Source organism: Triticum urartu, chromosome 5 (genome assembly GCF_003073215.2).
Source record: "Triticum urartu cultivar G1812 chromosome 5, Tu2.1, whole genome shotgun sequence".
NCBI classification, from domain to species: domain Eukaryota; kingdom Viridiplantae; phylum Streptophyta; class Magnoliopsida; order Poales; family Poaceae; genus Triticum; species Triticum urartu.
In genome coordinates this window covers 450,214,496-450,227,383 of record NC_053026.1, presented here as the reverse complement: position 1 = coordinate 450,227,383, position 12,888 = coordinate 450,214,496, and the positions used below count along the sequence as shown (strand labels likewise).

Here is a 12,888-nt window from a genome sequence, read left to right as displayed (position 1 = left end):
TCCTCTAGTGTTACATTTTGACCTCATGCCTTCACTTCCTATTTTATGCTTGTATTTCTTTTGCATCGAGACACCCTCTAGAATGTATCCCATGGATGATTGAAAGCCCTGGACTGATAATCATACTTTTTTCTCTTACATCAGTAATGCTAATTTAAGTGGGAACAAATTAACAAGAAAACAATTTGGCCAAAGATGATTGCTTGATTTTAAATATTTGTACAACTCAATGCTTTAATGCTCAAGTGCAAATGATGATGAAAACACCCAAAAACTGAGAGAAGTTGGTCCTACTAAATAGAGTAACATAAAATGGGCACTTTTTGCGGCTAGAAACTTTTTATTTGTATCTGGCACAAAGTCCAAACATACACATATGAAACGCCAATTTGAGCGACAATTAATGAAAAGGTTTTTTTTAATAAATAGAAGATGAGTAGGCATTATGTGTATCTTTATATAACCCAAGACCATCGAAGCCCACAGTTTTTTGCTATTGAGAATTTTGGATCTATATATGGGCCTAATTGGTTTGATGCCAATATCTGGCATTCCAACTTTTGATAAGTACAAGAAATGGGCTAGCAATTGGTTGGCTACCAATTGATTCTTGTGAATCGATAAAAAATATTACCATTTATTGTCAACATTTGGTTTTGTCAAATATTGGCAATGCCAAACTTGTATCAAACTAGTTGGCCTCTATGTCTATCATAATTTTGGTGTTGTGAACGAGGACCATGCGATAAAGACCAAACTCGGGCTTCTTTTCAATGCAAAGTATTGTAAAAACCAGAATGTCACAAAACTTTAGCATTTTAAGTAGTTGGCAATTGGCATTAAATACCACCATCTTTAAACACTACAGTAACAATTTTAATGAAAATGCAGGGCATTTGGAGATGGTGGTTGTAGTATTTTTCATAGTATTCATGTTTCTTTTGCATGGTGATAGATAAAATACTTCCAGTAAGGACACTCATATCAAACAAGTTTGTAATAACTGGATCATTTTTGTACTTTAGCGGTTGTTTATCAGCTTACGTAGCAACTTTGATTCTCAGTGAGCTTACGTGAACCCACTCGAAAGCTACAAAAGTATACACATGCGTACCTACTCACATGTCGACAAGGGCCACCGCCCCTCCCCCGGCCACAACAAAGTTTGGACACAATTGTGAAGACTTTTTAGGGGTGATTAGATCAGAGAAATAAGAGTATTTTTTCCTCCTTAGAAATCCACATTTTGTGTTTTGCTCCCTCAACCAACCTTATCAAACACCAACACTTATTTACATGTTTGATGTTTCTAAAAGGGAAAGTAACCAACCTACGAATGGTATTGATCATATCGTGTTAAAATCTCACAAACAGAAGTAAGAATGGATCCAGGGGAAAATTTGTGTGACTTGTCGTGTAAAGAACAGACGGGCTATGGATTAATGAAAGGAATAAGAAGTCCTTGGCCCGATGATCAAAGATTTAGAAGGAAAACTGATAAGGGTGCATGTTATCTAGTATCGAATCACTACTTGTGCTCAGGCTATGGAGGCACACGTCATCAGATATGATCTCCTGCTTGCTCGAGATATGGGATACAAAAGGATATGTGTGGAACTAAAAATATGGTCACAATTTTCAACTCCGAGGATTCAGAGAGGCCAACTATCGCAACCATTTACCACGAAATCAAAGAGGCCATGGGAGGTATTATTAGTTGTGTGTTATGTTTTGTGTGAAGGGAAGCTAATAAAGCGGCCCATCGATGCGCCAAACAAGCCATAGAGGATTGGAGGAAATGTATCTGAATAGATTATATTCCCACCTTTCTCACTGATTGTATTCAAACTCATTGTAACCCCTCCTTTTTGAGTAACTAGGTAATTGCTCATGCTTTGCAACAGGGGGATATATATTCTATTGGTTTAACACCAATCATATCCGATATTTACCTTTGACCCACCAAATTCTAGATGTTAGTAAGATTTGATTTGAATATGGGTAGGGGAAGACAAGGAAAGTTTTGATTTAACTGAGGTTTTGATAAGATTTGATTTGATTCGGCTGTGGGTAGGGGAAGAGAAGGAATATTTTGATTTAGATAAGATTTTGGTAAGATTTGATTTGATTCGGGGTGCGGGTAGGGGAAGACAAGAAGCATTTTGATTTAATTGAGGTTTTGATAAGATTTGATTTGAGTTGATTGAGTTAATGTAGGAAACCAAGGTAGCAGGGACACACGAAAATGTGAGGTGAACGCCCGCCGTTCCTTTATGGAAGGTGTATTATTTTCGGCACAGTGACCAAGGCACATAATTATAGACATGTTAGGGCGAAATTACCCTTAGCAAATTTGTTTGTTTGTGTCAAGTAAATCAGTTAGTCTAGGAAACTAAGAATACATGCAATCAAGAGAGATACTTTCCCTTTTTTGCTACAAGGAGAGATACAGACAACCGGGAGAGAGATACTTTCTTTTTCATGGAGGGTTAAAAGCGGAATTACGAGGAATCAGAAAGAATGCACCTTACATCGTGGAATTTTATGAAAAGATAAATACACCCTATATAAAGGAATAGAGAGAGTACATACTAGCTAATGGCCCGTTGCAACAATGGCATACATATTCTAGTGGTTTAACCTCAGCCGTGTGTGACATATACATCATGCCCACCATATTCCAGATTTTAGTAAGATTTGGTTTGAGTACGAGTAAGGTAAGCCAAAGGAAGTTTTGATTTGATTTGATTTGGGTAGGGGAAAGCAAGAAACATTTTTATTTAGTTGAGGTTACAGTAAGATTTGATTCGATTCGATTGAATGGAATTAATGCATGGCCTATGATTTTTGTAAGATTTGATTGATTTAATACAGAATACATAAAGACTGAAATGAGTGAAAAGTTCAAAAAAAAAGACCAAAACGAATGGATAAACATACTAAAACATGCCTACATACATCTCATTTAAAAGTTAGAACATCTTATATTTATATTTGTGAACCGAGGGAGTAACATTTTAGCGGCGAATGATGGGTAGGCTTGTTGTAGGTTTACCCAAGTCATTAGAGAGACAAAATAGGAGGGGGAAATTCAGCCTAAATAAACTGCGATGAATGGACGAAAGAGTAAAAGGGGCAGGAAAAGGCCAAGGGAAAACGCCGAACGCGATCATCAAAGCAGAACGGGGTCAGAGAGAGAGGGGGGAGGAGGAGGTCTGACCCGAACAAAGCAGAGCAGAGCAGAAGAGGAGGAGGGTTGTTTACTCATACACACATACACACCCCCACCATTCCCCTCCTCCCCTCCCCACCTCTCCGCGTCGTCCTCCTCCGTCCCCCAATTTCCGCTCCAAAACCCTCCCCGATTCCCCAGCCCCCCCCGCCCTCCGATGGTCCTGATCTAAGCATGTACCGCCGCCACGCTAAGCGCCGCCGCGAAGCCCCCGATCATGCCCTCCCGGCCTCCTCCAAGGCGCCCGTCATGACCACCACCCACTCCGGCGGCGCCTCCTCCTCCGCCGCCGCCGCCGCCGGGGCGGCGGGCGCCTCCTCCTCCGCCGCCGCCGCCTTCTACGCGCCCCCGCCCCGCCGCCTCCACTTCTTCGTGCGCGCCACCGACTCCAAGACCATCGCGATACACGCGGCGGCCGACGACACCGTCGCCGCCGTGCTCGCCCACCTCGCCGACTGCGGCTACGGCCGCGACCTGCGCCTCCTCTACGCCGGCCGCCAGCTCCAGCCGGAGGCCACCGTCGCGTCGCTCGGCCTCGCACCCGACTCCACCCTCCAGCTCGCCGCCCGCCTCCGCTCCACCCCGCACCCCAAGGCCTGGCAGCTCGCCTCGCACATCGCCGCCACCGCCGCCTCCGGGGACGCCGGCACCGACTCCGCCCACACCCTCGACGACCTCGTCAAGGAGTACATCGCCTGCTGCGACCCGGGCAGCCAGCACAACCGGAACGATCGCAGGGCCAAGGGGGACACCGGCAGCACCGACCGCCACGCCGAGGACTACCTCGACATCTTCCTCCAGTCCGGCGCCGCCATCGCGCTGGTTCGCCTCTACCTCTCCGATTTCTCCTTCTCGCGCTCCTACGCCGAGCGCGCCATCAGATGCTTCCTCAGCACCGACCCTGCCACCTTGCCGCCTAATGTCATGCTCGTCACGGCGCCTGTGCTGCTCGAGTTCTGCCGCCTGCTTGCTCTGACCGCGGGCAATAAGGATTCTCTCTACAAGTCATGCCGCTACACACTTGCATCGGTGCTCTGCTTGCCGCTCTCGGTGCTCGGTGCCTCCAAATCGCCCACCAAGGTGATCGAGCAGGTCCTCCCGTTTGCCAGAGAGATTGTTGAACTGGTCCTGAATGGACTTGGATCAGAGACCATGCTGGTGCCAAGGACAGACCTTGAAGAGCTCTCAAACTTCTTTAAAGTCCTGCGCCAGCAGGTACTCCTTTGGATGCCTGACGGCTCAATGCCAAAGAATATGTACAGCAGGGAGTGTAAGCGTACTGACACATGGGTATGGGAGTTGCACGAAATGTCGATGAACCTGCTCAAAAGGGTGGATGAGTGTCTCAAGAGGTTGGAAATGGATCTTTCGTCTCTGTCATCTGACACTAGGGGGGTCATAGAAAATCAACCTATCTGGGTCACCCGGTTACATATCCTTGCCATATTGACAGAACTGGATTTCATCTCAGGGATATTCGAGGATGTGGCACACAGCCTGCGGTTCGTGTTGCTGGCACACAAAGCACCTCTCAATGCGCTCGTGCGCTGTTCCAAGAGGAATGAGCATCTCCACTGGCTCATGAAGCATAAGGATCTGCTCTGCTTCGAAGCAAGAAGGAACTTGGTCTTAATGTTGTTTTCTGAGGGGAAGGATGACTATGGGGAGCTGCATGAGATGTTGATCGACCGGTCACGTTTACTGGATGAGTCCTTCGAGTACATCACACAGGCCAAACCCAGTGAGCTTCACAGTGGTCTGTTTATGGAGTTTAAGAATGAGGAGGCTACTGGCCCTGGTGTTCTGAGGGAGTGGTTCTGCATGGTGTCTCAAGCTCTGTTCAGCCCACAGCAAGTACTCTTCTTGCCTTGTCCTAATGATCAACGGAGGTTCTACTTGAATGGAAGTAAGTTCTCTTGGTATTAACTTGCCACTTTATATCCAGTTCTATACTTCTATTGGTAATTTGGTACGGCACTTTGACTGAACAACTCGGAAATCTGAATTGAATAAGCTGATGAGTGTAGCTCGCTTGTTGACCCAGGTCTTTTTACATGTGTGGTATAATAAATAACTGCACATCTTAGCTTAGTGGGATGAATATGATTTGTTCATCTGAATTTTCTATCGCGCAGTGCATGTTTTTTCTTGAAAGTCTCATACATATGAATGCCACTACATACAGGCTCTGCAACTGGTTTCGATGAATGTAGGTCAATACCCAGTAGTATAAGCTAACGAAAGAGAAAAGGTAGTTTGCTCTATTGTCGGATGTCCTGGAAAGGACATATTCTTCTCAATCTAAAAGAACTAATGATTGCAAAATGTGTTTCTTTTGACCAATCTGTTGAAACATCCACTTAGTATTTTGAAATGAATTTAACTGTAGAAGGTCTGCAAATCATATGGCTGCTTATGGGGCTACATTTTCATTTTCACACAAATAAAGGATGGTTGTTTTATTAGTTACAATATGTACTTCTAGTACTAGTTGGCATGCACCATGCTACCGATCTAGCATACAAAACCAAAGCTGGGACATTGTAGTCTTGCCTTTTGGCTGTTTTGACTGCATCATTTGGTGTAACTGGTTATTCTTTGCCTTGGGATCAAATTGGCTATTGGGCAGTCAAAACTGTGACAGGTGTACCTGACGCCATTACTTGTCTGCTTGGTGAGTTTATTAAGCCTAAGGAGATGTCTCACTAACTTTTGCGTGTTTGTGCCTGTTACACACTCTGGTTACCATATGTATGTGCTGGTACAAGTTACTCCAAATACGCCTTTTTGTCACGCATGTTGGGTGTGCGGATGTCCATACAGGGGTGAGGGTGTAGGCAATTTTTTTTGTAAATTTGTTGTGGCTACTCGTTGTTTCTATTTGCTAACAAAACAATGGCTTGTTCATATCTCACAAGTAGCCTTTCTTAATATGCGATGAAGAGATACTTGGTCTAAAAGCTTATTTTTATCTGCGCATGTTTAAAACTTGAGATAAAATCTATAATCCTTTTTCTTTCTCATACCCTATTTCCTTTGATCAATAGCTTGCAGTTAAAATTCCTATTAAGAGGCAGATTATCCATTCTGCTGTCCAGCTTGAACCTTGCACAGTGGCTCCCAGTGGTCCTGTTAGGAATATTCTGATACATCTCGATATTCATTTGAAAGTGTGTGAAATAACACTAACCATATCAATAAGTACAGATCTGTCCCAAGTCACTAAAAACTACTTTTTGCATAAGATATGCAAACTTCTTATATAGGGGAATGCTAAACCGTTTGTAGTGAGTTAATTACCCTTTTGCCTAAATACAGGGGTAATTTCTTATTGGATTCAAGGAAGTATAAAATGATCATCTGGTTAGCCTAATAGCAACCAACCTGTCTACCCTGTAGACATATAGTGGCACATATATTTTCAGAAAGGCAAAATAGGACTGTAAGCCTTCAACCTATTTCCATCTAGGTGATCAAGGAGTTAATGCTGCCGATTTGAGCCCCCTCAGGCCTCAACACTTCAGTTTTTTGTGCAATCAAGCCTTTAAGTGCAGTTTTGTTCTTTTCACCCATCAACTACTGCTTTTAGTTTTAGCTGTCTTGACCCTTTTGCTAACTATTGTTCAAACTTTTAACTATTGCTTAAACTTAGTTAAGAACACTCACAAGCCCCAATAAACCTTCTGAAATTTCAGTATGAATACTCATTTGCTCAAATAACGCCCATATAGAAGACATATTAGTTGTAAGGTTCTAACTAGATGTTCTTTAACAGTGGCATAATTAGAGCAAAAACAAACAGTGGATGCTCTAATTACCAACCAGTTTTGTCGGGCTTAATTGCAAATACCAGATAGTTCATGGCTCAAATCAACAAATTGGAAGTTGGAGGAGGCTTGATTGACAAGCTGAAATAGTTTTGTCAGGCTTGTTGGGGCAATTTTCCTTTCTGAAATAAACTTCACATCAAACTGTACTTAATTCTAGTTATTCGAGCAAATGAGCAATCTTTCGGCTTTCTTCTACTTAATTGTGGTTCTTATGCATTCAATATTGATGAGACACGTTATGTCCGCAAACCAAGTCGGTGCTGATTGAATATCTTCTAACTTTTGGTACTTCTCTGTGCTTTGCAGCATCTGTTGTTGATCCACTGCACCTGAAATACTTTGTTTTCTCGGGACGAGTAATTGGATTAGCATTGATGCATAAAGTGCAAGTAGGGATAGTTTTGGACCGCACCTTATTTTTGTATCTTGCTGGGAGAAGTATTACATTGGAAGACATTTCTGCTGCAGACCCTTTCACGTATGCAAGCTGTAAAAGAATTCTAGAGATGGGTGCTGCCGAGATTGATGATTTAACTTTAACATTTTCCCGAGATGTTCATACCTTAGGGTCTCGAAAGACTATTGAGCTTTGCAAAGGAGGGCAGGATATCTCTGTGAACATCAGTAACAGAGAGCACTACATTGATCTTCTTATTAAGAATATCTTTGTCGACTCTATTTCTGAGCAGCTGGCCAATTTTGCAAAAGGATTTGGTGACATATTAGCTAATCCGAAACTCCGGGAGGTATTTTTCGGGTGTTTGGATCTAGAAGACTTTGACCGAATGTTAGGGGGAAGCAACAATACTATAAATCTGAAAGATTGGAGATCACATACTCAATATAATGGCTACAAAGAAAAAGATCGCCATGTTAACTGGTTCTGGAAGGTATGCCGTGTATTACTTAGCCATGGATTTTCATTTATTTTATTCCATGCCATGATATGCTTTAATCACCTGCTCATCCCATGTTCCCAATTTCTCATGGTCAACATACCATCTCACTTTTTTTTGTGATTCATACCATCTCTTACTTTGACTCCATGTAGATTTAGGAGAAAATATTGATATCAACCATAGATAAATAGGTGAGGTATATACGTGTGGTGGAATGTGCAAGAGATATTTAGATCACAATCCTGACATCCATGTATCCATTAAGATCTATTCACTTGATACCCAGTATTTTGTATGTGCCATCCTGTATATTATTTTCCCAACAAAAATGATTGAACTGCTTCTATCATTGCAGAAAAAAAATAGTGGTTCTTCTTTTGGTTCTAGTGTGAGTTTGTGACCGAGGCAAGTAAGCAAACAAAGCCTGGCCAGTATTCTTGCTGGTTGGTGCAAAGAACTGGGAAATCGTATGTTGTGTTCACTGACAAGACTGTTAACATGTGATCCTGCATATGTTAAAATCCCAACTATGATTGCATCATTTTTTCTAGCTTATCGGAGTTATGTAACACTTACCGTACTCATTCTAAAAAGAAAACCATGCTCGTCCTTTGTGTAATGAGATGAGTACAACCAAACAGCTTTTCCCAACACTCGAGCAGAGTTGGTGTGGTGCTGATATCAACCATTGTTTTAAATATAGTGAATTGTGCAAATTTAATGGCAAAGAGCCAGCACATTGTCCCTATCTGTGCTCACTGTTATATCTCATGTGTATGTGTGAAAAGTTTCAGTTGAAATTTGTGTATCTTTCTTTTGTACCATTATCAATTTATGCATCTCTAATCAGTTGTGTGTACTTGTTTATTCACACGGCAGGCCGTCGAGAGCATGACAGTTGAGCAACAGAGGCAGCTCCTCTTCTTCTGGACGTCAGTGAAATATTTGCCCTCAGAAGGCTTTGGTGGGCTGAGCTCAAAGCTGTACATATACAAGACAACGGAGTCAGCCGACCATCTCCCGTCTTCGCACACATGCTTCTACCGCCTCTGCCTCCCCCCATACCCGTCCCTCAAGGTGATGCAGAGCCAGCTGCAGAAGATCACACAGGAGCATGTGAGCTGCAGCTTCGGTACGTGGTAGGATGCTTGGCTGTGGGAAACCCAAAGTGGTACATTTTGTACATATCGAGTTAGCAACAACCCTTATCTATCCCATTTAAATCTATTGCCAGTAGAGAGCTTAAAAATTAGGCTGCCGTGGTTTGATTTGTATGTATGGAAAGTTAGCGTCCCCGGTCGTTTAACCTTGATGTAGGTGGAATCAGAAGAGTGCAAGGTTCATTTTCTTCGCCCATCCTGTTAACTTGCCGTCGATTCCTTTTCTGTTTGTTAATGTTCTGTTTCTTCCCAAGGCCCTGTTTGGATCGAGGCGCAAAATTCGTGTGATCCTGGCGTTCATTGGAAATCCAAACAGGGCCTGAAGGAGTGAAATGCGCGCACATTGCGACCCTGTATGTATAGCTAGTACCAGTCATCCCAACAGCAGATGGTACTAACTGCAACATCTTTCAAGTTAGTTCTGGCTGCCAGTGGATGGATGGATGAAGGTGTGACATACAGGCTATGGCAACCGGTTGCAGATCTGCGGTTTGGAAGCTGTTGTTGGAGTACATTGTTTTTTTTTGTTTTTTTTTGCGTGGGATTGGAGTACATTGTTGGTTTCTGCCTTTGTCGATCTGCCCCCAGTTTTGTGAACCTGGTCAAAACTTGCCGGTTAACAAGTGGAGTGCCTCCAGTAATCCCATGGCAGCTCGGGGATTGAAACATTGGCAGTAGATTTGTGGACACTTGCATTACCGCCTGAAGCTGGCTTGGACGAATCTTTCAGCACCGAGAAATGGCCATGGCGTCGCAGAGATTCTTTGGGCAGTGAATAAACATGGAAGACGTCAGGAGATTTGGTTTTGTCGGTCGAGAAACTACGTACGTACTGGCCGTCGTCGGCTGATTCAGAATCACATGTTCGTGTGTAGCCGCTGCAGCTTCCCTGACCTATCCTTGCTCGAGTTTCGCATGACAAATACGTAGTATGTCCGTGCAAAATGCAGCACAGTTCAGTCGAGCGACTGAAATTTTACAGGACCCGTAACCCTTTGTCTTTGGAGGTGTTTGGTTGGGGCTCCGTTAACGTAAATGATAACGTAATGAGGTTACCCCGCATTTGCGGCTGTAATGGGACTGTCGCTGGTTTGTTTGGTTCACTCACTCAGATAATGGTAACAAAGAGATGAGAAAAAAAAAACTGCGATTAGGGTTGTCCCTCCGTGATTCTCCTGCTCCACGACCAAGACCTGAGGACATTGCACGCGTGGTTTGAGGACAGATTTGCTGCGGCGGCCGGTGGCACAACGGCAATGGAGACGGCCGTGGTGGTACGGCGGCAACGGAGGCGGCCGCGGTAGTGGACTGCAGCCATGGTGTTACGGCTGCAGCGGACGCGGCCGCTGCGGTGGACGACAGCCCTGGTGGTACGGCAACAACGGCGGCGGCAGTGCTCCGGCGGCGGTGTCCATGGTGGCTCGTGCGAGGCAGACGCAAAAGATGTTTGAGGAAGAAGAGGAAACAGACGTGGGCGAGAAAGGTGGATCGTGGATGGGATCGCTTAACGGCCAGGTGTGGGCGTAATCGTTTTTGTATAGCGCCGTAACAGATTACGCGGTTTGTGATTCCAGCCCGACTCAAACCAAACACACGTAACGGTAATGGATATCGCTGTAATCAGGTCCCGGCCAAAAACTGACGAAACAAACACCTCCTTTGTCTTAACCGAACAAGCCGCCTCCTGTCGTCTGCATCATCGATCTGCCTCAATTTATGTTTTTTTTTCATTGGTGGCGATTGTTGTTCTGGTGCGCTGGTCTAGTAAGGCCTTAGTACAATGACTTCTTGATTGTCTACTATAACAAATTTTGCCTAGCTCCGGCGAGGGAGGGGCGATAACGACGGCTCGCTTCAGTCCTTTCATTCTTTGCTAGTTAGTCTACGGATCTGTATGTATTATTATTATTATTTCTGATGTTCGTTGTACTGTCATGACTGATGATGAATAGATAAAAAGTTTTTCTAAAAAAGAGAGTAGGGAAGACACAGTTTTACTTGTCTACGACCGCATAAACAAAAAACGTACAACACAAAAGTCGTATGAGATAGCAAGATGAAGCTAGTGGGGAAAGGAATTTTCAAATGATTAACCGTGTACGGAGAATAATCAAAATTCATGGGTTCATAACATGCATACATGAACACATTAGTGCAGTCCAGTAGAAGATGTAGTTCTACTCATCTATGACCATCGAAACAAAAAAATGATAACACAGAAGTCGTGTAAAATAATGAGATGAAGCTAGTGGTGCAAGGAAACTTCAAATAGACGACCATGTGCGAAGATTTTGCCAAAATTCTTTGGTTCATAACATGTACACATTAACACGTTAGTGCAGTCCAGTAGGAGATGTAAATATACTTGTCTACGACCATCAAAACAAAAAACGTACAATACAAAAGTCGTGTGAAACAGCATGGTGAAGCTAGTGGTGAAAGGAAATTTTAAACAGTCGAATGTGTGTGAAGAATTTGATAAAAGTCATCTAAAAAAGCTCTAAACATAAACACAAAATTAAAGATTTACAGTCCGCAAAATTAAGAACCAGTCGTCTGAACGGAACCACAATGCCGATGTGCCTCCTTTCCGGGTAGAGGTCATTTCAAATCCAAACACCATTGTGTAGATTAGAAGGGATTATGTTAAAGAGATTAAAGGAGATGAGTAGAGCATAACACCTGCAAACCCATGGGCTACACTCAGCTAGCATCGCCAGACCCACTCAAGTGCACTCGATTGCATCACTCGGGCATGCCTTGCTGAAAACGGCTGATTCAAGCATTTCTTCAGAACCAAGCCAACAAGTGCTTTAAGTTTCGTGTGGACAGAAATTACGGTGTAACTTGATCAATCAAATGGACAAAAATTATATCCAACGGCCTGACTAAGCCTAAGGGAGGCTACCAAACGCATCCACACCTTTTCTTTTTGACAAAGGGAATTTCATTCAATCCTCGTATCGAGCTCATACAACACCGCATCAAGGGAAAGGGAGCTATGCTTATCTAAGCTTGCGTCATCAATGATCACTAAAGTATCATTGGAAAAAATCGATCCCCTTAAGCACAACACCTCTTTCCGGAGGTATGGTTGGAAGAGGTTTTGGATGGGGCCGTGTAGTCAGACGCGTACAAGGAGTTCCGGACGCCGGCAAACCTCCATTGGACTTGGTGTTTGGGGGAATTCGAATGCGTGGACTTGTCCAATGACGTATGCAGCATCGCATTGGACGGCAGAAAAAAGTCCGGACATTTGCGCATGTTTTGCAGCACAACGTTGAAGATACCTCAAAAAAGAAGATGAAAAAGTATCTGCAAGAAAAATAAGTATGTAGGCCTCCTCCTCCTCATAAAAATAGACCTCTCGTCGGCGCCGCCGCAGGCACGCCTTGTCTCCGGTGGCCCTAGGGGCTACGGGGGCGCAATGGATCCTGGCAAGGCCCGGCTGGAAGGCTCCGTTGTTAGTCGTTCATTTGAGTTTTGTTAGGGTTTGTGTCCTGCTCAAGAGGGCGAGACGGCGGCGGCTCCCTGAAGATGGAATAATGGTTTCCCCGCCTAGCTCCCGGTCCGGTGATACTCCCTCCGGTCCTTTTTAGTCCACATATAAGTTTTGTCCGAAGTCAAAGTATCTCAACTTTGACCAAACTTATAGAAAAAGTTATTAACATTTACAATGCCAAATCAACATTGTTAGATTCATTATGAAATATAGTTTCATAGTATATATATTTGGTATTGTAAATTTTGGTATTTTTTCATATAAA

The 12,888-nt window shown here is 43.7% G+C and overlaps 1 protein-coding gene across 1 annotated transcript; it reads left to right on the top strand.

Annotated features, from left to right (window-relative positions):
• The first annotated feature begins 3,331 nt into the window (after positions 1–3,331).
• Positions 3,332–9,320, top strand: LOC125509711 (E3 ubiquitin-protein ligase UPL5). Its single transcript, XM_048674736.1, has 3 exons — positions 3,332–5,138; positions 7,369–7,952; positions 8,841–9,320. The coding sequence occupies exons 1-3, from the start codon at positions 3,407–3,409 to the stop codon at positions 9,102–9,104; spliced, it is 2,580 nt and encodes an 859-aa protein (XP_048530693.1). The 5' UTR covers positions 3,332–3,406; the 3' UTR covers positions 9,105–9,320.
• Positions 9,321–12,888: the final 3,568 nt, after the last annotated feature.